The sequence below is a fragment of the Pipistrellus hanaki genome (assembly GCF_964339955.1).
Source record: "Pipistrellus hanaki genome assembly, chromosome: 3".
In the NCBI taxonomy this organism is placed as follows: Eukaryota; Metazoa; Chordata; class Mammalia; order Chiroptera; family Vespertilionidae; genus Pipistrellus; species Pipistrellus hanaki.
The window spans coordinates 26232209-26259239 of NC_140505.1; the positions used below are offsets into that span (position 1 = coordinate 26232209).

General features: G+C 38.5%; 1 protein-coding gene across 1 annotated transcript in view; it reads left to right on the top strand.

Annotated features, from left to right (window-relative positions):
* Positions 1–1587: 1587 nt before the first annotated feature.
* TUBGCP3 (tubulin gamma complex component 3) overlaps positions 1588–27031 on the top strand; it is a 77679-nt gene continuing 52235 nt past the window's right edge. Inside the window, exons 1-7 of the mRNA XM_084879816.1 lie at positions 1588–1877; positions 12392–12499; positions 17107–17174; positions 20791–20868; positions 21753–21967; positions 24045–24217; positions 26300–26418. Coding sequence (XP_084735942.1) covers positions 1802–1877; positions 12392–12499; positions 17107–17174; positions 20791–20868; positions 21753–21967; positions 24045–24217; positions 26300–26418 — 837 coding nt within the window. The 5' untranslated portion in view covers positions 1588–1801. The remainder of the gene's footprint in view (positions 1878–12391; positions 12500–17106; positions 17175–20790; positions 20869–21752; positions 21968–24044; positions 24218–26299; positions 26419–27031) is intronic.

Sequence of the window (27031 nt, forward strand, 5' to 3'; positions counted from 1 at the left end):
AGTGATGTTTAACTTGCATATTACTCTTTTATTGGATAAGATAATATGCAAATTGACCAAATTGACCATAACAACCAGTTGCTATGCCATGCACTGACACCAGGGGGCAGGTGCTTAATGCAGGAGCTTCCCCCTGGTGCTCAGTGTGCTCCCATAGGGAGAGTACTGCTCAGCCAAAGCCAGGCTCACAGCTGACAAGTACAGAAGCAGCAGCAGGGAGCAGGCCTAAGCCATCAGTCAGACATCCCCTGAGGGCTCCCACACTGCGAGAGGATGCAGGCCAGGCTGAGGAACCCTCCCTCTCCTGCTGCCCCCTGAAATTTGAGTACATAAATTTCATTTTAGTTTTAGTCAATCAATCAGGACATTTTTACAATACCTGAGTTGGGTACTGATAAACTCCCATGTCTTCTGAAGGCTGAGGCTTGGAACTAGCTCTCCCACTACGTCTTAAAAGGCCCCCTTTAAAGTGCCATCTGACATCACTGAGTTCCAGCAGGATGCCTCATGAGGGGTAGTCCTGTTTGTAAGATTGGGCATTCTCCTCTCACCCTGGAAAGTGAGAAGTAGACATTTTTCCCCTCACTCAGCTCACTTAGTTGTTGAAAGGTGATTTTTTTTTTCTGTTATAGTTTAGGTCATCTAGAGAGATATGTTTTTTTTTTTAAATCTTAATCCCCAAATCCCTGGAAAGAAATTTAGGTTGGTCCAAGGTGGGATAATCTACAGTAGCTTCCAGGATCCCACACCTTGATCAGTTGATGTGTATATTGCATCATTTGTTCCTGAATTGGGCAGTTCTCAGTACCTCATGTGAGTGGGTTTTCCCGTACTCACGTTTGTCTTTAAAATGACTTTCAATTGCCTGTTTATCCTTTTCATTGGGCCTTTCTCTTCTCATCTGACTGCCTCTAATGACTATAGGTACCTGGGATTAGGAGAGTGAGGAAAGGGGGTAGGAGATGGTGAGAAACCACACACTGCTCTGTGAAAAGCTGGATAATGAAGCAGGGTAATGTCAGCGCCCAACAAATATTAAAACTATAAGATCCTGTATATCTTTAAACAGACTTCTTATCTTACACCAAAAGTGTGACTCCAAACAATTACTTTTTTTTTTTTTAATTATGCATTATTGACGAAACTGGTTTGGCTCAGTGGATAGGGTATCAGTCTGTGGACTGAAAGGTCCCAGGTTCGATTCCAGTCAAGGGCATGTACATTGGTTGTGGGCACATCCCCAGTGGGGGGTGTGCAGGAGGCAGCTGGTAGATGATTCTCTCTCATACTTTAGATGTTTTTGGCTATCTATCCCTTTCCTTTCCTCTCTGTTAAAAAAAATATATATATTAAAAAAAAGAAAAGAAATAACTTGTTAAAAATTATACACTATAAAAGCTCTTCTGGGCACCAACCAGCTTCACAGCAATTCAGTGACCGCACTTTTGGGGCCTGAGAAACATGTGCAGGGAGCAGCTGGGGCGGTTGGTGCCGGAACTTTGCGGGCCAGACGGCGGTGGTCGGAGGAACCTTTAGGCCAGCGCACCGGAGGCGCCGCGCGCCTGGAAGAAGTGGGGCATTGTGGGAAGCGTCCGCAGTTTCGCGGGTTCCGTTAAAATGGCGCCCTTGTCACCGCCGGTTCCCGCGGGGCCTTAGGTTTTTGGGGTACACCTGGAGCCTGCGGGCACGTGGCGGGCACAGGCTGCGGGGCACGGCGGGGCCTCCTGGGCGCGCCGGCCTCGAGGCTGGCGGGCTCGGGCCGGCGGCTCCGCGGGGCCCCCGTGGGCGGTCTCCGGCGAGGATGGCGACCCCCGACCAGAAGTCGCCGAACGTCTTGCTGCAGAACCTGTGCTGCCGGATTCTGGGCAAGAGCGAAGGTAGCGGGGCTGGGACCGGGTGGCTCGGGGTCCGAGGCGGGTCCTGGAGGCCGCTCCCTGCGAATGCAGCTCGGCGGCATCCGAGGGGCTGGCGGGGCCATGGCAGGGCGGCCCCGGGCTCCGCAGGCCGGCGGTAGCGGGGCCGCGAGGGGCGCGGCCGGCCGGTGGGTGCTGCTGCCTCCCGGCAGAGGGTGGGGAGAGCCGGGGTGCGGGGTTCCCCGGGGCAGAGGGGAGGAGGGCAGGGCCTGGCGTGGGCTGAGTCACCGCTTCCCCCGCGCTCTGATTCCGAGGGTGAAGACGTCAGCTCGCGAACCGCGTCCTCCTCCCAAGTCCCGGGCCGGGGCCGGGGCCGGGGCCGGGGCCGGGGCCGGGCGCTCCCGCGGTTATTTGGGGGGAGCGCGGCTGCTGGTCCAGCCACGCGTCTGTGACCGCGGCGGGGATGTCAGGTGGGGGTGGCGGCCACGGCAGGTTCCCCTTCCCTTAGGCAAGTGTAGCAGATAGGAGTGTGATGCCCAGTGGGTGCTTACAACCTTTACCTGCCATGCTTTCCTATAAAGGGCTGAGGGTTGCATTTAATATAAAGCTGTTTCTGGAGAGTTCCTGCAGCGAACGAATACTGCTACCCAAACCCAGTTCTGTTCAATGTGTAAAGCCATTCTGCAGTTGTGGTACTGTAAAAAAAGGAAAAAAAAAAGAAAAGAAAAAAGGGCACTGTATGTCGTTTCATGATAATTTTTTTTTTTTTTTTTTTTTTTTTTGGCGGGAGGGAGTGGGCATGCACTATGAAGGAATTTTCTGGGTGATCTAGCAACTGGGTTACTTATTCTTTAAGCACCATAACATGGAAAAGGAAATCGTGCAGTGTTTGCGAGACGATTTTAAGCAAAATTACGTTTAAAATAGTGGGGCAGTATTTTGACCTTTCATTAATTCTTTATTTTTCAATGACATTATAATTTGTAATATGTTGCTTTTTTAATACTATGAAATTGGGGCATAATAGACACTTGTTTCATGATTTATGACAGTGAACATATGTTGATGATTTATGACAGTGTACATACTTTATTTGATGTTCTGTGATAATGTTATGGGTAAAAGATGACTTTTTTTTTTTGGTCAGTCTATTAAATGGCACTGACTTCACATATATCTTGCTACTTTATGTGAAGTTTCACTCTGTCAGGAAATCTTTGGGCCTCCCCACCCCCAGGCACACCGCTAGGTGCTGGTGAGGCAGAGCTACACAGACAAGTCTTCATCTTGCACGCAAGTGGAGACCTGATAAAGTAGGCAAATGTATAATGTTAAGCAGTGATAAGTGCTGTGATAAAACTAAAGTAGAGCAAAGGGATGTTGAGGGAAAGCCTCTGAGGAGATATTTAAACACAGATCTGAATGCAGTGAGGGTGGGCCCTGTGAACATCTGGGGAGGGTTCTGGGTAGAGGGTGCAGTGGCCATGTGATGGGTGTGAATGTGTGGTGTGGTCTTCTGTGTGTCCTCTGAGTTACCTGTCTAATCATGGAAGAACCGAAGAGCTAAGATTGTTGGTTATGACTCACTCACTTTAAAACCAGTGTTTGCATTATACCAGTGGATCTTAAATTGTTTTCCAAAGATAAACCACACATTCCCGATGTCACAGCTGGACTTAGGAGGCACTCATGAGGTAGCATGATGTTTCTGAATTTTAAAAGAAGTTAAATTTGGACTTCTTTTGGTTGATTTAGTTTCTTCTCTTCAAGGAGGTTGAAACACTTATCTTTAGCAGAGTGCTGCATCTCCATTTAGAATTGTGTCTTAAGAATAGAAAGGCTTTCTAGGATATTCTGAAGGGATCCTCTCTGAATAAAATATAAAATCCATTCAAGATGATGCTCTGGACAGCTAGGGTTGTCAATCATTATATTTATAATTCCAAATGCTGCTATTAATAAAGAATTTACAACTATTTAATAGCTTGCCTTGTCCTGTTTTAATTTGTCCTACCTTAGCAAAGGAGCAATATTAATTGCTGACTTTATAATTATGTTATTAATTTTTTTATTTTCATTAGTGTGTATTTTTTCTGGTAACTAAATAGAATATTTGATTAATTTCTTCATTTTTTAATGACGTTACAATTTGTCTTATGCTTTTGTAATATATTGCTTTTTTAATACTATGAAATTGGTGCATAATAGACACTTGTTACTTTTAATGTGAATTTTATGAGTCAAATTTTTTTATAATTACAACTTTTTTTTGTAGTTGGTTTCAAGAGATTCAGAAACAAAGCACCTACCTTTTATAAAGTTGTATAGCCATTGTTTCCTACCTTTTCCAGCTTATAACAGCTGTCACTTTGTTTGAAACACATTTTTGCCAACCAGTGACAGGAAAATTCTCTCTCCACATCCCTGCCCCTTCCCCAGAGCACATTTTACTCATTATATCTTTGGAAACAATTTGCTTGATGTTAGTGTTTCAACTCTGTCAGAGGCAATACTCCTTTTCATACTTTGTAATTCTCATTCTAGCTGCGACAAAAAGGAGAAATAAAGGAATTATTAAGTATTTCAACATAAATGGCCTCTCTGGTATTTGTCACACAGTGTATCCTTGAATTCACTGGTCCAGTTCTTAAATATTTTCAGAGGCTTGGCAGGAGTATTACCTGCTTCCCTTTCCAGGCTCCTAATAATCACCCACCCCTCACACATTCCAAGAGCAGATTGGAGGTAAAACTAGAATACATTCATTTGCTACTTTGTGGTCAAAACATTTAATACTTTAATTTTTAGTTTGGATTAAGCCAAATCATCAAAGAACTCCTCATTTGGAACTCTTGTTGAAAAGACTTTGGCTTTTATGGTTTGGATTTCAGAATCCAATGGCATTGGCCTCCTTTGAGGAACAATGCACCAAGTAGCTCTGTGAATCTTAATGTTGTGTCCTTTTCACCGGTTTCTTTCACTTTTCACAAGGCAGCCTCTACGTCTCTTAAAATTCACTTCCTTAGAGAGGCCTCAACCAACCTATTTCATGAAGTCTTCCCTGTAATTTGCCACCATGGTGTCCTGCTTATTTCTTTAGTAGCTCTTATCACAATCTAATTACCTTCTGTATTTTTTGCCTCCTCTTCTCCCCCACCCCCTCTTTTTGGTGTTCTCATTAAGGCTGCCTTGTTGAACACTATATCTCTTTTATTCCTGTGGTGTTTGGCATATAGTAGGTGCTTAGAAATTACTCATTGAATTACATATTGAGTTTAGTTATACTTAAAAGCTGAATGATATTTTGGTAGTATTAAACTAGAAATTTGTAGTGGACATTGTTTGATATTTCACATTTTAATCTCTGATGGTAGGTTCACTAAAAGAACAATTGCCTCTGTTAATTTTTTTAATAGTCTGGATTTTGTGTGTCTACTTTTGAAACATAGGATAGGTAAATTTGATTTAAAAAATAGCAGGTGGATTTTTCATATATTTTATAATCAGTAGGAAAGAGAGACCGGAAATTTGGTTGGCAGGTAGGTAGGGAAATTGAAATGTGGTTGAAGAGGTAGACATGAAATAATATGCATACCAAAAGTGTAGAGGAAATGTAGAGACCGAGGAAAAGGAGAGAATTTCTGTTTTTGAGGAGTTTTGAATTTTTGGTAAAAGAAAATTAATAGGTTTATGAAACTTTGGGAATGAAGATTTTTTAAAAATTTTATAATAGAGTTCCTGTGCATGAATTCATGCACGAATTCGTGCACCCCTGGGGTCCCATGGTCTCACCTGTGGGATCAGGCTGAAACCAGCTCTCTGACATCCCCCGAGGAGTTCCGGATTGCTAGAAGGCACAGGCCAGGCCGAGGGACCCCACCAGTGCATGAGGGGGGCTGGGGAGGGATGTAGATGGTTGGCCAGCTGGGGAGGGACAAAGGGAGGAGTCCAGGGCATGTCTGGCCTGTCTTGCTCAGACCCAATGGGCCGGACCCCAGCAGCAAGCTAACCTACTGGTTGGAGCGTCTGCCCTCTGGTGGTCAGTGTACATCATAGTGATTGGTCAACTGGTCCACTGTCTCCCCCCGGTGGTCAGTGCATGTCATAGTGAGCGGTTGAATGGCCCTAGCATATCATTAGCATATTATGCTTTGATTGGCTGAACAGCTGACCAGATGATTGGACACTAGCATATTAGGCTTTAATTATATAGAATAGGATACTTGAGTATGTTGTTAATGAACTCTACTTTTTTGTAGAACTCAGGGACATGGTAATTTAAAAATGTTTTTAGCTACAATAATTATACTAGCAGCCCTTTTAAATGAGCCATTTTCAATGACACTTTTAATATTTATAAAATAAATGTATACTCAGTGTAGAAGGATATACTCAGTGTGGAAAGTATAAGAAAGAAAATAAAAACTACCCCTAATCCTGTGACTCCACAAAAGCATTTTAGATTATTTCTTTTTGCTCCCCACATGTATGCATTCACCAAGTACATATTAGACAGTTTGTTGATACAGTGGTGTTTAAGAAAGATTCTGTGTGTATGTGTGCCTTCTTGTATGTGATTGTGTCTGCTGGAGCTAGGAAGGCATTTTGAGAAGGTAACATTTAAGTAGAGAACCAAATAAAGCCATGGAATAAATCCTGGGAAGATGTAGAAGGGTGTGCCAAGGTTCTGAGCTGGAAGTGAGTGTGGTGTGCTCAAGAAATGACAAGACCACAAAGTGTGGCATGGCTGGGAGAAGCAGGAGATGATATTGGTGAAGTAGCAAGGGGCCAGATTATGTAGGCCAATGATGTCAAACTCACATATTTTTTCAGCCCAGCCGATATAATGGTATATAAGAAACATTTATTTTTATTTAAAAAAATTTATTGATTTTTTACAGAGAGGAAGGGAGAGGGATAGAGAGGTAAAAACATCGATGAGAAACATCGATCAACTGCCTCCTGCACACCTTCTACTGAGGATGTGCCCCCAACCAAGGTACATGCGCTTGACCGGAATCGAACCTGGGACCTTTCAGTCCACAGGCCGATGCTCTCTCCACTGAGCCAAACCGGTTAGGGCTGTGAGAAACATTTTAATAAAAATATTATGACTTAATTTTTACAGTATCCTGTTACCATTTCTCTCCACTAATACTAGCAGCGAATATTTCAGCAGCCGCTTGCTACCTCATTAGTCTTGTACTGACTTGTTTGGTGTGCACAACAGGAAATATTTTGCTTTTGGAGAACAAGAAAAATAGGTTTATTTGTGTTACGCTTATTAATTTGTGCAGTTATTCAGTGTCTGGTAAGTTAATGTTCAAGAAAAATACTAATTTTTATTAAAATGTTATTTTATGTTAACGATTATTTATTTCAGCTCTTTGTATTCAGCATGTCTCTATCAAAATAAACCTTTTCTATGAAAATTGAAGCTTTTGCTTTTTTTTTTTTGTGGCCCACATGAACGTAAACCTTGTTTATTTGGTCCATGTTAGCCTTTGAGTTTGACACATTTGATGTAGGCTGTCCTCAGGAGTTTGGATTGTATATAAGTGTGAAGGGAGGGTTTGAGTAGAAGTATGATAGTATTGACTAATTATGTCTTTAAAAGATTACTCTATTAGGTGGATAATTTACTCTAAGGGGATAAATGTAGAAGCAGGACGATCAACTACTTAGGAGACTTACTGCAGATGGATAGTAGTTATGGAATGATCATATTTGGGATATACTTTTAGAAGTGAAGTCAAGATTTACTGATATGAATAATTGTTTAAAAGTGTGAAAATGTCTTTATTTTCTTTCTCTCCCTAATCCACATACTCTTGAACTATCAATCAGACATATAAATTTTGGTTTGACGTTGTTTTCCTCTGTCCACTCTGAAGGTATTCCTTCATTATTGATGAAAAGTCTGATGTTAATCGATTCTTACTTCTTTGCAGTTATATCTGGCAGCTTTTAGGATTTTCTTTTTATTTTTTATGTTATGCAATTTTGCTACATATAAATTTTACTATTATGTTATGAAATTTTGTCTAAGTTTGGGATTTAAAAGTTTATTTGGATTAATATTTGGTGATCCATCAATTTGAGGACTGTCTATGGAAATTTTTTTTTTAATATATTTTATTGATTTTGTACAGAGAAAAAGGGAGAGAGATAGAGAGCCAGAAACATCGATGAGAGAGAGTCATTGATCAGCTGCCTCCTGCACACCCCCCACTGGGGATATGCCCGCAACCAAGGTACATGCCCTTGACTGGAATCGAACCCGGGACCCTTCAGTCCCCAAGCCGACGCTCTATCCATTGAGCCAAACTGGTCCCGGCTGTCTATGGAAATTTTTGCTATGAATTCTTCTTCATGAATTCTAACTGTTGTCTTTTGTTGTGTTTGATTTACCAACTTGCATTTAATTTCTCTTTTAGTAACCTCATTCTGTTATCAGCCTATTTTTAACTTTGTATTAGTTTTTTAAAAACTTTACCATTATTTCCTCTGTACTGAACTTTGCTTCTGGCAGCCATTTTCTGTTCTGTCCCTGTCTGTATTTCGCTTTTTTCAGATTACCATGGAAATGCAGTCATATAGTATGCAATCTTTTGAGATTGTTTTTTTTTTTTCTTTTCACTTAGCCTATTTGAGATTCATTCATGGTGTTGTGTGTATCAGTGGTTCATTCTTTTACATTGCAGAGTGGTGTTTCATTGTATGAATGTATTAGAGTTTATTTATTCATTCAATTATTGAAGAACATTTAGGTTGCTTCCAGCTTTCGGCAGTTGTGAATAATACTGCTATAAACATATGTACAGATTTGTATGTCACCATAAGTTTTTATTTCTAAATACCTACAAGTGTCAGGTCCTATAGTCTGTATATGTTTTACTTTGAAAGAAACTGCCAAACTGTTTCAGAGTGGGCATGGCTGGTGGGTGTAGTGGAGTGATGGTTAATTTGCATATTACTCTTTTATTAGATAGGATGTGTGTATTATAGGATGAGGTTCTTTTTTTGAGTTTACCAAAGAAAGCATTTTTGTTTTTTTAACATCTTATAGACTTTACCTTTTAGACCAGGGGTCCTCAAACTTTTTAAAGTGGGGGCCAGATCACGGTCCCTCAGAGAGCTGGAGGGCCGGACTATATGAACTACTAATTCCTACTGTAACACCTTGGCTGCGCTCCCTGCCCAAAAAACCTGGCGGGCAGGATCAGACTCCCCTGGGGGCTGCATGTGGCCCGCGGGCCGTAGTTTGAAGACCCCTGTTTTAGACTAAAGGTTTTTAAATCGGAACTTTAAAAATATCGATACCATGGCTCCATTCCAGACCAATAAAATCATGATTTGTGAAAAATGGGTTTTAGAATCAGTATATTTTTAATGAACTTAATTTTAAAATTTCAGATTTACAGAAAAATTACAACAATAATAAAAAGCTCCATATACCCCACAACCTTTTCCCCATTATAAGCATCTTACATTAGTATGGTATAATTATAATAATAATGATATATTTATATTAACTTTATACTTATATTTCTTCAGTATTACATAATGTTCTTTTACTATCCTAGGGTTCCACCCAGGGTGTTATATTACCTTTAGCTTTCATGTCTCATTGGGCTCCTGTGGCTCTGACAGTTTCTCAGACATTAACAATTTTTTTTGATGACCTTGACAGTTTTGAAGATCGAAAGTTAAGTATTTTGTATAATGTCTCAATTGGGATTTGTCTGATGTTTTTCTCGTGATTAGACTGGGTTTATGTGTGTTTGGGAGGAAGATTGTATTGTATCCAGAATACACACTATCAAGGTGGCTCATTGCCATGGATCTTGATCACTTGGTTGAGGTGGTGTTTGTCAGGTTACTCTACAGAGAGTGTGGCACTCCGCCCCCACCCCCCCTTTTTAAAAAAAAAAAATATATTTTATTGATTTTTCACAGAGAGGAAGGGAGAGGGATAGAGAGCCAGAAACATAGATGAGAGAGACACATAGACCAGCTGCCATCTGCACACCCCCCACCGGGGATGTGCCCGCAACCAATGCACATGCCCTTGACTGGAATCGAACCTGGGACTTTTCAGTCCGCAGACCGATGCTCTATCCACTGAGCCAAACGGATTTCGGCTCTCTCCCCTTTTAATACTCTACTCTTGGGAAGGAAGCTACTGTGCAGCCAATAATTAAGGAGGGGGTGTTAATGTTTTGTACATCTCCATGAGGGGCTAGTATCTACAAAACTTTTTTAGCCTTTATTTTTTAAATTTATGTGGTATCAGTGGTAATATTCCTCTTTCATTTGTAAGTTTGTTTCTTATTTTTCTTGGTTACCAATTATGTTTCTCAATTCTATTTTTTTTTTGTTTCACTGATTTTTTTCCATGTTTTGTTTTAAATGTTATTAATTTTTGCTATTTTTATTATTTCCTGATGCTTACTTTAAATTTAATTTGCTTTTCTTTTTCTAGACTTTATTATATAAGCTTATATTATTGATTTGAGACCCATCTTTCATTTTAATAAAAGCATTGTACATTATAAAGTTTCTTCTAAACACTACTTTAGCTGTATCCCACACATTTTAATAGTTATATTTTCATCCACTTCATGCTATTTTCCAATTTCCCTTGAGATTTTCTCTGGCCAATGTATTAAGTAGTAGTAGATTAACTGACTTTCAAATATTTGAGGATTTTTTAGATAACACTCTGTTACAAATTTTTAAGTTAATTCCAATATTGATAGAGAACATATTTTGGGTAATTTCAGTTATTCTACATTTAATATGGCTTATTTTGTGACACCACCCTCCCCCAAATGTAGTTTGCCTTGAGGAGTGTCCCATGTGCATATGAAGAGAATGACCTTGACCTTTGTTGATGGATGGAGTTTTCTGTAACTTAGATATAGTTGGGTGTTGTTGTTGAAGTCTATATGCTGGCTCACTTTCCCATCACTTATTTTTCTGACTGCCAGGAACAACACTTCTCACGGTGGAGTCTGTGGGCTGGGGTTTTAGTTTTGTTACTGGTTTTTGTTTGGTGTAGGATTTGCCAGCACACTGCAGGGCGGTTTAGTGGGAAGCTGGAACTGGGTGTAGGAATTTTCACTCCCAGTGTGGAGGTGGGGGTGGGGAGGGAGCTGGATCTTTAATGGTCAGTCCTCTACTTGTACTTCATATTTATTCTTTGCTCTCTTGGTGTTCCATCCAGACCCTGTTTGGTTTGCTTGGGTAGGGCAGTCAGCAGTTGTCTGGTTCTGTGGAATGGGGTAGAGGATCCAGGAGTCAGTTTTCTACCCAGACTTTCAGCCAGTCCTCCTTCTATCCTATTTCATCTACATCTTCTGATGTACCGAGTTCCCTTTCTGGAGCCTCCCCGGGCTTCTTTGTTTCTTGGCCTTTGTCTTTCCTATCCTTCTTACCCCAACAGGCATGGAGCTGAATCAGTTCACGGTCCTGCTGAATCAGTTCCCATCAACCCATTTGCTTTCCAGCTTCTCACATTTTGTTGACTTCTCTTTTGTGTTGTTTCTGCCTTGTTTTCTTTGTCCTTATTGATTTAAGACTTAAGTAACACAAACAGACTTTGGCCCTGGCTTGTGTCACTCTGTTGGAGCATTGTCCTATGCATGTGAAAGGTTTCTGGTTCTATTTGTGGATTAGGGCACATACCTAGGTTTTGGGTTCAGTCCCTGGTAGGGGTGCATATTGTGACTTTTCCTGTTCCTTTAAAAAAAAATGATTATCAGTACAATTTGTTTTTTATCTCTTAGAATTTTTTCAAATTATCTGGCCTTCTGCTGTCTCCCTTTCTTATTTTATAGAACTGTTATTTAGTTTATGTTACGCCCAGACTTCGTGATCCCCAAGGACCACCAGGGAGCAGAGTCCGATGCAGTAAACAAAAAAGCCTCTTCCATGCTAGCATGGGCTCTGTCCCACTCACGCCGGCAGCATGGCGGAAGAGAGCGAATTTTGCCAAGTCTTGGGGTTTTACTCTGGTGGTGATGTCACTTCTTTGGCTGACCCTGATTGGGCTAGTGTCCAATTAATGGAGGATAACTCCGCCCTGCCCCACAGTGGAGTCAGGAGTTTTATCCTCGCCCCGCCCTGCCCTCTCAATTTATTCATTTTGTTTTGATTTTTAAAAGCTTTTCCACCCTCATTTTAAAATCTTGGGAAGGTGGAAGGTAAGTACATGTACCTAGTCTGCTGTCTTGAATTGGAAGTTTCAGGTGATCAAAGCGATTGGCATGCAACAGACCAAAGAATTTCTGAGGGAAGGGGATGGGAAGGTTAACCAAAGTATTTATATGCATTATGCATAGCCATGGACAGACAGTAGTGCAATGAAGACCTGGAGAGGGGTAGGGAGTGGGGTGGAGGGGATCCATGGGGGATAAAAAGGATACATCTGTAATACTTTCAACAACAAAGATAAATTTTTAAAAATTAAAAAAACCTTCAAGACAAAAAAAAGGTGATTGGCAATAATTTGCATTCTTTTATTTACCTTTCAGCTGATGTAGCTCAACAGTTCCAGTATGCTGTGCGAGTTATTGGCAGCAACTTTGCCCCAACTGTTGAAAGAGATGAATTTCTAGTTGCTGAAAAAATAAAGAAAGAACGTATGTATTCTTCCTAAATGTTTCATGTGTTGGATTCATAAACTTGTCAAACTTTAACACACACACACACACACACACACACACACACACACACACATGATGGGGCAAAAGTGGGTTTATAGTTGTTGGTATGGAAAATAATACATTAATAAAAAATAATACAAAAATAAACTCATAACTGTTAATCTACTTTGTGTCCCCCCCCCCCCCATATGTAGTTCCTAAGGCACTATTATCTATTTATCCATATGTTTCTACATATATATATATACACACACACACACACACACACACACACACACACACACGCATATATATGTGTGTGTGAGTGTGTGTGTGTGTGTGTGTGTGTGTATATATATATATATATATATATGCTAAAAATAAAGACAATTCAATTCTGTCTTTTGTTAGAACATAGTGCAAGAGGATTGTTTAAATACTATTATAACAACATAATTTGGTTTAAGAGTGTGAGGAGATAAAAGAATTTAATATAACTTCTGCTATCTTGTGATTGCAGTATTTAATGTAATGCACCTTTTGACCAGTTAACATAGAACAGTATCTTGGCAATAAACAAGTCTTAGTGAGTCAAATATTGCTTCTATTAATTGTCAACATTCAAACTTATAGTACTTTAGGATTTATTATGTGAACATTTTAATTCTGAGGTGCTACTGAAAGCTTTCTTGAACATTGTTACCTTAGAGAAAAAAGCTTTCCATTTATTAGCACTTGGTTACTAATGCATTCTTTATAAGGTGGGGCTCTGCTCTCTCTCTGTACCATGGAGTATATAAAGGAGGGAAACTTTGAGCATTGGGACCCATTATTGAGAATTGCTCTTGTCCGGGCTGAAGAGTTGTTTTTCTCTGGTAGCCAGTTCTCCACTCCTCAGTTTTCTGGGCAGTCTGAGTCCAGCTCCAGTTGCTTGAAAAGCAGCTATTTTGAAAGTCAGTGGTTTTCCTACTGTGGCCTTGCTGTTAAACTGCCCAAATGAAATGGGCTTTGGCCTTATTTCTAAGTTTGTTGGCAAACAGGTACTGACATCTTCTAGGAGGCCTGTTTTTGGCACAGTTTCCCACCTTAGCTGTTGCATTATTAACTGTATTTGGCCAGTGATCTGTGTGGCTGTCCTTTTTCAGAACTGTGTAACTGAGCTGGATGGTGAGGTAGCAGGTGGTAGAGTTGAGGCTGGGGCATGTGAGTAATTGGATCTGGCCATGTTTAGAGGTTGGTGAGCAATGCAAGTCTGAAATGATGATTCTGCTAATTGAGTCACTTAGTGTGTATGTCTTATTTAAGGTAGAGGGGTACAAATGCAGTGTTTATCCTGCTATTAACTTATAAGAACTTTTTTTCCCTCTCATTATAAAGCTGAGATATAAGAACACTGTATTCTTTTCTTAAACCCTGATGATTATTACATTCTAATAGATTATTTTTACATATTAGATTATTTTATAATTTATTTTATTTGTTTAAAAATATATTTTATTTATTTTTTACAGAGAGGAAGGGAAAGGGATACAGAGAAACATCAATGAGAGAGAAACATCAATTAGCTGCTTCCTGCACTTCCCCTACTGGGGATGTGCCCGCAACCAAGGTACATATTCTTGACTGGAATTGAACCTGGGACCCTTCAGTTTACAGGCCGACGCTCGAGCCAAACCGGTTAGGGCAGGTTATTTTGTATTTTAGATTATTAGTTATAACTCATCTATTTATTGGATACTATATTAACAGACCAATCCCTTTACAAATTTACATTCCAGGCCTCCTGGTGAGCATACTACACATATGTGTAGTACCTAAAAAAAGTTTGAAATTCAGAGTTAGAGAACTGGCAGCTACCTTGTTGCAGTGAATATGGCAAGGAAATGTTGGAATTTCCTTTTTTTAAGAAGAAAACACTAACCATGTACCGTCTTTTTATTGTGTATCTTCTGTGTTTTTGAAATAAGACTTGCTGTATATTGTCACAGTTTGCCTCTCTGCCCATTCCCACCAAGTGTCCAGAGCTTCTGTTAGGTACCCCTGCCATTATCCTCCCAGAGTCCCCAGCACTGATGTAGCCCAGCTATAGTTCATAGAGTGATATTGATGACCCTCTAGTGTAATGGCCATCATTGATTTATCATTTTTCAATAATTTTTACACATAGTTTTTATAGTTTAACGTTTTTGAAATTGGATTAGTTTTTAAAAAATACGTTTTTATTGATTTTAGAGAGAGGAAGGGAAAGAGAGAGATAGAAACATTGTTGAGAGAGAAACATCGATTGGCCGCCTCCTGCACAACCCTTGCTCTGGGGATGGAGCCTTGACTGGGAATCAAACTGGTGAACTCTGGGTGCATGGGTCAACACTCAACCACTGGGCTACACCAGACAGACTGAAATTTGGATAGTTTTTGATAGATTAATTGAGTTTTAGTAGTGTTGTTCTCTGAAATGATAAAAAAAGGTAAATTTTCTGCCGGGACCGGTTTGGCTCAGTGGATAGAGCGTCTGACTTCCTTCCAGACAGTTAGTGGGCGACCAGTCCAGCAGGGAACCCTTAGGGGTTGACTGGGCCAGCAGGGGAGTAGTTTGGGGGGGACCAGGTCAGCAGGGGGAGAGTTAGGTGGGGACCAGGCTGGCAGGGGAACAGTTAGGGGGCGATCAGGCTGGCATGCTAAGGTAGTTAGGGGTGGTCAGGCATGCAGATAGAGTGGTTAGGGGCAGTTAGGCAGGCAGGTAAGCAGTTAGGAACAGAGGTCCCAGATTACGAGGGGATGTCCGGATTGGAGAGAGTGCAGGCTGGGCTGAGGGACACTGCCTCCCCTCCTGCACAAATTTCACGCACTGGGCCTCTAGTCTATATAATAAAAGCCTAAGTGACCAGAACAACTGGTTGCTATGATGGGTACTAACCACCAGAGGGCAGATACTCAACACAAGAGCTGCCCCCTGGTGCTCACTGCGCTCCATAGGGGGAGCGCTGTTTAGCCTGAAGCCAGGCTCATGGCTGGTGAGTGAGCTGAGCGGATAGGAGCAGCAAGTAAGGAGTGAGCATCCCCTGAGGGGTCCTGGATTGTGAGAGGGTGCAAGCCGGGCTAAGGGTCACCACCCACTCCCAGTGCACGAATTTCGTGCACCGGGCCTCTAGTATGTTTGTTATTGAAACAAATTGCAAAACTCATCACGTGTGATACAATTTAATACCTATTAGTTTCTTAATTTTTCACATTGGTCAGTGGAGTACATTCTAACTCAAGATGTGTTTTGCTATGTTTAGCAATCTATTAGATGAAACTTTTCTTTTTTTGGTAAATATTCTGTGTTCATTTTTATTTGTATTGGTTTTATTGTCCTGTGACTAATTTTATATCAGGCATTAGTGTCAGTCTCATTATATAGAAAGAATATTACTTAATTTCATGGTAGTGTTTATTTGGAGTATTTTTTATGTAAGCTTTAAAAGATAGTAAAGTATATTAAATTTTAATTGCATTAGTTTTGTTAAATGCATTCTGTAAGAATACATTTTAAAGATAGTTTTACCTTTTGGCATAGGAAGACTTGAAAGTGCAGATGATGTAACCTCTGGTATGTGGTTCATATAATCAGTACATGACACCAGCACCATTTCCTAGCTAATACATATGAGAAAGTGTTGAATGTCAAGTCAGTCATTGTCTTTGTAAAAATTAATTTGAACATTCAAAGCCCAGTGAGTTTAGCTGATGAAATTTTAAGAAAACAGTCCTACTAAATTGGAATAAATAGGCACAAAGCTTACTTGGAGAAGCTCTAAGCTAGCTTTAAAAAATGGTGCCTTTTCTCGTGGGTGTAACGGTTTCTTAGAGAGGCCTTTGTGCATAGATGGTGCATGCAGTATTATAGATGTGGGTAAGTGGGGTCTCCTCCCTCAGGGATCCAAATCCTTTGTGTAGTCTTCTTCATGGAACGGAGCAGAGCATGGACTACTCACTTGTAATCGGGGCTTTCAGAAAATTTGTAAGTCTAGTGGCAAGCATCTGAAACGCTTACTAATAGAATGAATTAGTGGGTGAAAATTAGCTAGTAAGCGGTTTTGATTTTTATTTTGAAACACTAATTGGCTATTTTGCCGTATATGTTAACAAAAATGCTTTGAATAGTATAGTTTTAACTCAGACTATTATGAACAGTATATTTTTTTGTTACTACTCTTTGAATTTAGGGTTCCAAAGATATTTTCACTTCACATCCCTCCCTTCCAGATAGCAATTATTAAATATTGTAGTTAAACTGATGATAAGAAAAACTAGATTGTACTGTTTATTAATATTTGTAGATAGAAATTAAAAGATCTCATCATTTCTTTACTTGAGCAAATTTTTACATAAACTATTTGATTACAGCCTAAAGTTGTCTATATTTTCCAAATGTCAGAGAGATTACATGAATTGACCAAATTCACAGAGCTGAAATTGTCACTCATTGTCTAGTTTTTTGATTTTTAAGCTCAGGATTCTTTTCAGACTCGAGTTGTCTTTTATGAAAGGTGAAATAGTATCATAAAAATGAATTTTTCTGTATGTGATTAATATGCTTACTTTCTTTTCTAACTTTACAGTTATTCGACAAAGAAGAGAAGCAGATGCTGCACTATTTTCAGAACTTCACCGAAAACTTCATTCACAGGTATTCACAAGTGTTCTGAAAGCCATTCCAGTACTGGTGAGGCTGTGAGAGTGATCTGCAAACATCTGAACATTTTTCTATGATATGATTAAACTTTTCTGTATTGAGTGATGGATTTTAATTGTGGATGGAGTTTGCTTTTTAAAAGATTTTTAATATTAGAAGTAAGTTTTAGCTGGATTTAGTGATATATATCTTACAGAGATGAAAAAAACTACATTGGGAAAGTAATCAGACTTACATACACAATAAGTATGTTTTACAGAACCTTAAATCTGTTACTAGAAGGAAGCACATTGGTATAGTAGCAAAAGCTTATCTTGTTGATAAACTTCATTGTTTATCAGATTCTACTTTGTACTGGTACAGTGAATAATTTAAAAATTAATTTAGAACATTTTGTTATTGAATGTTGATACTTGCACACAGTGGTTTTTCTAACCTGCTATTTTTATAAAAGATTGCCAGCCCATACACCAATAAATTAATTGAATAATTGATTTTTGTGATCCTAGTTCATCTAGCTGTCTCTACTCTTTATGGGAAGAAAGTTAAATCCAGAGAAGTTTAATACTTTGCTTAACAAATTGTACAGCAATAAAAATCACTGAATTGAACCTAAGGCTGCTTGTAATTAACTCACTGATTTTCAGGTCTTTTTGTTTATTTGTAAAAATAAGTTTTATTTTTTATTTTTTTTGCTGACCCTTTTGATTTCTTAATTCAACTTGATTTACCTATTATAGATTCACTGTTTTAATTATGCTTTTTCATCTTTGATAATATTTACTTTGCTGGTAATAGTTCTTACCTTCTTCACCACCTCTCGTTTCCCTGTCCCTGTGCAGCTGCATCTCAGTGTGCAATCCCTGTATCAAACACTTTTCAGCAGACTGATCCTGACTATTGAATTACCTATTCTTCTATGTTAAAAAAAAAAGTTGACACCATCTTTAAATATGTTGCTTACTAATTTTTTGTGCACAGTTTTCGGTTTTGTTTTGGTACTTTCTCCACTCTCCACCCCGTACACATCTTTGTTTTTCTGAAACAGCTGAGGATCTAACCTAGGATGGTTGCTGCACAGGTAGAATGTCTGCCGTGTTCTTGATGCCTACAGGGCATTTTTATGTAGGCACTCCTTAGGAAATACAGGAGTTTGCAGCTCAGCATCCTGGGAATTGAAAGGATCATACTTTAAAGACTTCATACCTCTAGGAGTCCATGCACATTCACCCACAATAAACCTGCTTCTCTTTCCATGTTCTCCCTGTTGATGAATGGTAACACCATTCATCGATTGCCAAAGTCTAGAAATCTGGATGTTATTTTGACTCTACCTCTCTCCCCAAATTTGATCTGTTCCCAAGTTTTATTGATTGTATGCCTCTTATCTGTTCCTCTGGAGTCAGGCAGACCTGGGTTTGAATCCTGGCCTAAAGCTTTGTGGTTAAGTTATTGAACTTATACCTCTGCTTCATTTATTTATGGAATGAAGAGAATAAAGCTGTGTCTCAGTGTGGTTGTAATGATTATGGGATATGATGTCTGTAAGGACTTGTCCCAGCAGGCCTCCTTTAAATGACAGCTGCTGATGACTAACTGCCCTCTAACTCTTAGAAGGAAACGGGATTGATAGAGAGTAGCTCTTTGGAGATAAACAGACAACGTTTGGCTCCTTGGTCTTGTTCCCCAAGGGAGTTATTTAGCCCCAGAAGCTCAGCTTATGGGGTTATTCACAGTAACCTTAGCAGATAGTCAGAGAATCACAGCTTAGCCTCTGGTCATTTCCCCCCCCAGATAACTGCCATTTACTAACAAGGGCTTCTGTGTTTTGCTTTATCTCCCCTCTAGTCCATTCTCCGCGGAATTGTCAGTAAGTGGATCCATTCCTTTTCATGGAATCCTTCAAAGGCTGCCTATTGTCTTCACCTTAAAAATCCAAATTTCTTGGTACAGCCTACAAGGCACCCTTTGATCTGGTCCTTCATTAATTTTCAGTTTCTGTTCTCATGTCTGGCTTCAGCGAAATTTCTTTCTTTCAGTTCCTTGAAGAAGCCATGCCTATCCCTCTCTTCTGCTTTTGCATCACCCACTTTTTAAAATTTTTATTAAATATATTTTTGTTGATTTAAGGGAGGAAGGGAGAGAGGGAGAGAGAGAGAAACATCAATGATGAGAGAGAATCGTTGATTGTCTCCCTTCTTCATGTTCCCTACTGGGATCAAGTCCGCATATGCCCTTGACCAGAATTGAACCTGGGACTCTTCAGTCTGCAGGCCAATTTGCTCTATCCACTGAGTCATTTTGGCTAGGGCTGCATCACCCATCTTTCTAAGAGACTCACCTTTCCTCTGCGACTCCTTTCCTGAGCCCGGAGTACTTGAATGATCCTCCTGTGTCTGAAATTATATTTATCATACTGAAATAATTTGCCCATTTGTCTACGAGCCTCTTCCTGTGCTGTCTCAGCTGGATACTTTGTTGTTTTCTGCAAAGTTCTGTGTAAATCAATTTTTCAGTTTAGGGAATAATTTAAATACGCAGGATGAGCTTATTCTTTAGAGAAACTTTCAAAGAACATTTTATATAATGAAGAACTTGTATAATGTAAGTAACCATCCCATAATTTGTTTTGTAAATAAATATATTGTTATATTCTAGCCTGTGCATACGAAAGGTAAAGCTATGTGAATAAAGTAGAATGCTTATGAAATTTGGATGAAACGTATTGAGGGTGGGCTGCTGTTAATGGTTGTGAATCAGGGCAGAGGGATAGGTAGTGGGAAATTAACGAAATCTGTTGAAAAACCTTACATAGAAACCTAGGAGTTAGTAATCCTGACAACTAAGATCCTGAGTTTGGTTATGTGTGATGCCGAGCTTATATCTTGCACTTTTGAATTTTTTAAAAGAATTTTTTTCAATTTACTATTTTTAAAATCCTTGCCCCAGGATATGTTTATTGATTTTAGAGAGGAAGGGGGAGAGAGAGAAAAAGAGAAAGCATTGATGTGAGAGAGAAACATTCATCGGTTGCCTCCCATATGCATCACAAATGGGGATTGGATCTGCAATCTAGGAATATGCTCTGACTGGGAATCGAGCCTGCATCTTTTCCATGTTCAGGATGATGCTTCAACCAACTGAGCCACACCAGCCAGGGCTAAAATAATTTTTTATAATACTCTATTTTGTGGCCTAAATGGGACATTGATAGGGGTAGGAGCAACACGAATTTTATGTATGATGACATTTTTCTTATAATCACTATATTTGGAAAGTTGGTTATTACAAGAATTATTTCAAAGGGAAAATATTGTTATTTAGGAATAGGGTAATTTAAAAAACATGTTCTTATTAGGGTCTTTGGAGTTAGTTTTCAGGGGATTAAAGATTCCAAAGAAACTACCTCTTGAGGACATTATCTCTAGCCTTCTGATGGATAGTGCTATTTGCAGTGCTTGGAAAATAAACAAATTTAGATTTGATGTTACTATGTGAATTTTAAGATGTAATTCTATTTTGGAAATAATGATAATTTAGAAGAGATGAGGGTAAAACTGGGGAGTAAGTAGTACAACATTGTCCTTTTAATGTTTTTTTTCCTAAACAGGGAGTTTTGAAAAATAAATGGTCAATTCTCTACCTCTTGCTAAGCCTTAGTGAAGATCCACGCAGGCAGCCAAACAAGGTGAGAAGCTATATTTTACCAGCTCAATACCTTTATAAAGGACACTTTCCATCTTTTGTTGGGACAGTTATGCCAAATTTTTATAGAAATTGGGCTGTTATACTTAAGAAAATAGTATGTGTAAAACAAGCCGGTCTTGTTTTCTGGGCAGTCATGGAAATGCTAAGAGATTCCCCCTCCTTTTTTTTTTTTTTTTTTTTAAAGGACAATTTTAATAATTGTTCTGTGTTTTCTTAAAATGTTTTTCAAGATTGTTATTCAAATATAACAATGTTCAATTAAATAGAGCATAAACTAGCAGTTTTCAAATTTTTACTGTTTGAAGTTATTAATATTAGCATAGCTGCATAATTTTTGAGTTAGGTGACCTTTTGTAAATATTTTTTTGTGTTTTTAGATATCATTATGAACGTTAATTAGTAATACCAGTGAAAACTTTGTTGTTTTTTTGACTTGTGCAGTGTTTGAAAAAGCAAATTGGCTACTCCATGTGCCAGTGTGTTTGTTATAATAAAATGCTCTACTACAGAAATTCGAGTGCTTAAAAGTTGAAGAGTGTGGGTGAAAGAGGCATATTTATATCTAAAGTCTTATTCTGAATGTGCATTCTTTCATCATATAAGATTGCCAAACAGTAATTAGAGTTTTAGTTTGCATGGATTCTGAATAAAGTGTTTAGTTCTCACATCACTTGGAAGTTTTATTGTTCAGAAAACTTCTAAAACTGTGTCAGTTCTGGCATATTTGAAACGTATAACAACTAATTTATTGTCTGATAAGTGCAAAATTCAGTTACAGAAATAGATCTAAAATCTAAACACACATTATCTTTGTTGAATTGGGACAAGTCTCCATATACTTAATACATTTTAATTTATTTTCAGGTTTCTAGCTATGCCACATTATTTGCCCAAGCATTACCAAGAGATGCTCACTCAACTCCCTACTACTATGCCCGGCCTCAGACTCTCCCATTGAACTACCAGGATCGCAGCACCCAGTCAGCACAGAGCTCTGGCAGTATGGGAAGCAGCGGCATCAGCAGTATCAGCATGTATGCCCTAAATGGCCCGACACCTACACCACAATCTGTTCCAGGGTAAATCAATTCTACATGATTGATTCCTGAAATAGTAGAAATAGGAAAGTCCTCAGGCTTTTAATCAGGCATTTTGTGGTCACTGAAACTACCTTTAGAAGCTTGAACTAGTATGTGTCAGGAATGTTGGCACTGTGTCTGATATGTTTGGTCTTTGGATTTTACTCTCCCTAAATACTCAGTTTCAGATAATTCTTTCCACTTCTAATCTTAGTTGACTATAGATTTTTGGCTAACTCAAGCTATTAATGCAAATGCATATTAGTAAAGGACCTAATTTTACAAACATGATGTGCAGAGCCTTCCACTTTGAGGTAACTGATTGACATTTCTCTTGCTACATTCTCATATTTATCTCTCAGTGAATGTTGTCCCTGCGATTCTCTTCATTGAATTATTTTGAATAAATGTAAATTAAAATAAAGCTGTCTCCTCACATGCAAGATCTTCAAACTAAAAATTATGGCATCTTAAAGTACAAGTGAATTAAGATGAGAAACTATGGAACACACAATACTTTGTAGATTAACCTGCTGCCACATCTAATTACATTTTGCAGAAATATAGAATTTATGTTTGAGAATACAGCTGATACCAGTGCATTAATGGAATTAGAACTTTGGTTTCTTATTTTTACATACACATTTCAATGCATGGTTCATTCCTGAAAATCATATTAAAGTGGACTATTATAAAATCCCAGAAGAATAGTGACCAAGGATTCACCATCAAATGATGTTTTCCACATGAGCATAATATAATTATAAATTATTGTTGACTTAATAAAATTATGTTCAAGTTATTATAAAATAGAATGTACCATACAGATGGATTATAAATAAGAGTCTAGAGTTCTAGAAAGACTTATATTCTATAAGTTTAAATCTCAAACTTTTATTCTGACTAAAGGAGTAGACACTTTCTCATTTTTATCTTAGAATTTGAAATAACTATTGTTATCATATGAAAAACGACTTTGTAGAGAACTTTGAACTGAAGTGGTTTTTTAGAATTTTTCTCTTAAATTTAGAACTGTATTCAAAGACATAGTTTTGGTAGTTATTATTCCCATTGAAAAATGTAAGAGCTGTTTCTGGTTTTTGATTACCTCTCTTACTTCATCAGTGGATTATAGATGGACTCACCAGTATTTTACCAGTAATAAATCAGAGCTCTGCCACTTGAAAGAAGCAGTGGCGTTGTTGAAATTTTTATTTTTGCATTTTTACTCTAAGGAGGTAATAAATTTGTTACAGTTTTCAAAACGTATGTTATTGGAAATCAGCTGTCATATTCTTAAATCTTCAAAGAGCATCTTTGACATCATCTCCCAATTATTCAAAGTTAACTTTTAGACCTTGAATGTGCTTTTTCCTTAGATTTTATTTGTACATTTAAAAAAATAATTATAAATTAAGTTTTTCTTTTCCTATTGAGCACCATGAAGGCTGGGAGACAAGTAAGGTCAGGGAAGTGAGACATAGTCTAGATTTTTTCACTCCTGTACTCAATAAATGTTGAGTGAATGAAATGGTGTTAATATTGAAGTTAAGCCCAGCCTGTGTGGCTCAGTAGTTGAATATCAACCTATGAACCAGGAGGTTATGGTTGATTCCTGGTCAGGGCACATTATAGGTTGTGGGCTGGATCTCCAGTGTGAGGTGTGTAGGAGGTAGTCGATAAATGATTCTCTCATCATTGATGTTTCTATCTCTCTCCCTCTCCTTTCCTCTCTGAAATCAATAAAAATATGTTTTTTTTAAAATACCGATGTTAACATTAGTAATGCATTTCAAAGTAGTTTTACATGAGTAGTGTATGTTATATGTTTGTAAAGAAAAGTCAAGTAGATTTTGTTTTTTATGGTGGGAAATACGTGTGGAGGTGGCAGTAAGAGCTTGGAGAGTTTGGACTGATCATTGTTATATTTGGATATGGTTACGTCATTCACCTGTCTCAGATTTATAAGATTATATAAATCACTGTAGTTAAATAAGAACAATTTCTGGAAGTGTTTTTGTCTCTTCATTGACTAGCGTGGTATTTGAAGATATTAAATGCTCTTTTCTTTTTTTAGACAGTCTCATCAAGCTACAGGGGTAGGAGACTGTCTTCGACAGCAGTTGGGGTCGCGCCTAGCATGGGCTTTAACTGGAAACCAGCCTTCTTTACAAACCACTACCTCAAAAGGTATACCCAACACTGTTTCTCGCACTGTGACAAGGCCAAGGAGAGATTGGGATGCAGGTGGTGAGTAAGGATATATTTTAATGGAGCTTTTTTTTTTTTTTTTTTTTTTTTAACATTTAGAATTTATGCTTCACTTGTTTAAAATACTGATCATAACTTTTGAGTGGTTTCTTGTTCTCATGATGAAATTCAGAATTATAAATATTGTCTGTGATGCCTTGGTAAGTTTGGTTTTGTCACCCCATGTTACCCTACCTTGTATTCACCAGCGCCATCCACTTTTTGGGTCATTGTCATAGTGGTTTTTTTGTTTTTTCCCCCGTCTGGACCTCTCTTCCCTTTCTTGTCACAGTCCCCTTCTCTTTTTATTCTGATTTTCTTCCTGAGAAAGTGTATCCAGGCTGGATTAGGCCCCCTAGTAAAAGTGACCATCTTCCACCATAAGTCTAGGTTCCATGAAGGAGGGACATTTCTGTCTTGTTCACTGTGCAAGTAACTAGCATAGTGCCTAGAATGTTGAAGAAACGAGTTGAATATGTATTTGGTGGGTTAATTGAATGCCTCATTGATTTTTAAAGTTCTGTTAGATTCCAAAGAAAGCTTGAATTTCTTACATGAGAACACTATAAATAGCGATATTTGGAACATTGTTATCCTAAAAAATAGAAGAATGGGTTTTATTGTTGGTTCATAATCTACTGATTTTGAAATTACTCTAGCTATTTTCTGTCCTTGTGTAGGATGGGAGCTGTGCCTTTTAGACTTGTGAGGACATTCATACACAGCTTGGCCTGTCCCCATGTAGCTGCACTTACCAGCCTCTAGCTGTCCTGTGACGTGACAGGTGTGTGCTCTTGGGTACAGAAGCTAGTGCCTAGATGGAGTCAGAGTGCCCTTCTCTGCTTCTTTCTTTTTGTTTGCTATGACTCCTGATCCCTAACCAGTGCCTTCAAATCTGTGCTCTATACAAAGTTAAGAAATAAAAGGACTTAAAAATGTACTTGATTAATCCAAAAGAGCAGGAGAAATACAAAGGAAGAAAACAGTGGGATAAATAAAAAACACTTGAATTTAGGTACATTTAATGCAAGCTTATTGGCAAGCACACACTAAATTTATGAGGATAGATACTTTGTTCAAAATATTTAAAAGAAAAAAGAAACATTTTAAATATAAGGACACAAATAGGTTGAAAGTAAAGGGATGAAAAGAATACCTCTTTTAATCACTAACCCTGAGAAAGATGGGTGGCTATACTAGTATTATTAAAGTCGATAGAGGCACGAGTGTTAGAAAGGACAGAAGGACATTTCATAACAAAGAATCAGTTGTTTGGGAAGAAATAATGCTCCGAAATATATATATATTCACCTACTGACATAGCTTCAGATGCACAAAGAACAACAGGAAGAATTGCAAGGAAAACAGACAAATCCATAATTACAGTTGGAAAATTCAACTTTTCTCTCAGTAATTGATGGAAAAAGTAGATAAATATGGTCAATAATGATAGGTAAGGGTTGAGCAATAATGCTAGCAAATTGATCAGTTGATGTTTATAGAATATTTTCCCCATGACTGAAATACAAACTTGTTCTGACTGTGCTTCCTGGGTTCTGAGAGTGCTGATCTCTGACTGTGTACTCTGATTAAGTTTCTCCTATCACTGATAGAGTGGATATCAGGGCATTACTTTTGGGTAACACTTAAATTCTGACTTAGCTTTTGTTCCAAGGTTTCTGAAATTATAAATAACTTTTCTGCTGTATTGGGAATGGACCAACATTTGTACACTTGCTGTATAGTAACTAGCCAGTTTTTCCAAACACCATCTATGAAATAATTATTCATCCCTTTGTGATTGATTTGTGCTGCTCTTTGATTATATATTAAGTTTCCACATACTGCATTGTCTTCTAAAAGACTTCCGTATGAAGGCTTTTGTGATCTCCATATTTTTTTCAGAAAATTCTTGTTTCTAATAACTTCATGCTCTCTTTTCCATTTTAAGCTTATTTACTTAGTTTTAAATTTTTGTCCTGAATGTAAATATATAATCTGGAACTATTTGTGTCATAAAATTCATTTCATCTTAAAAATGTGTTCTTCAGTAAATGTGTTCTTATAAAAACCATTTTACAGGTACTTCGGATGTTACTGAGGCAGCCCTTGTCAGAGACATTTTATACGTATTCCAGGGCATAGATGGCAAAATCATCAAGATGAACAACACTGAGAATTGTTACAAAGCAGAGGGAAAGGTACAGTAACTAAAACCCCTTCTAAAATATTTTTAAAAAAGGAAAATGTTATTAAGACCACATAGGAACTATTAATTTAAGAGGTGTTATTGGGGTAATGAGGGCTGGACTTACAGAACTGTGTGTACCGCTCTAGCCGGTTTGGATCAGTGGATAGAGCATCGGCCCCTAGACCAAAGGTTCCTGGGTTTGATTCTGGTCAAGGGCACCTACCTTGGTTGCAGGTTCCTCCCCCTCCAGGTCCTTGTTGGGGCACGTGCAAAGGCAACCAATTGACGTTTCTCTCATATTGATCTTTCTCTCTGTCTTTCCTTCTCTCTCCCATTTTCCCTAAAAATCAAAGGAAAAATATCCTTGAGTCAGAATTAACAACAAAACAAACAAACAAAAAAACAACAAAACCCAAAATTGTATGTACCTATCTAGTTGCACTATTAAATTCTTGTTTATATTTCCCTTTGCAGTTTGTGACTTGTGCAGTCTTCTTATAAGGCTCTTTGTCAGCCTTTCCTATCCTTTTGCACCCTTTTCCCTTGCATTTCTTCCTTTCCTTGTTTTCACTGATGCAGTTCCCAAAACTTAGCTGATTTCTGTATCCCGTGATGGTGATGTC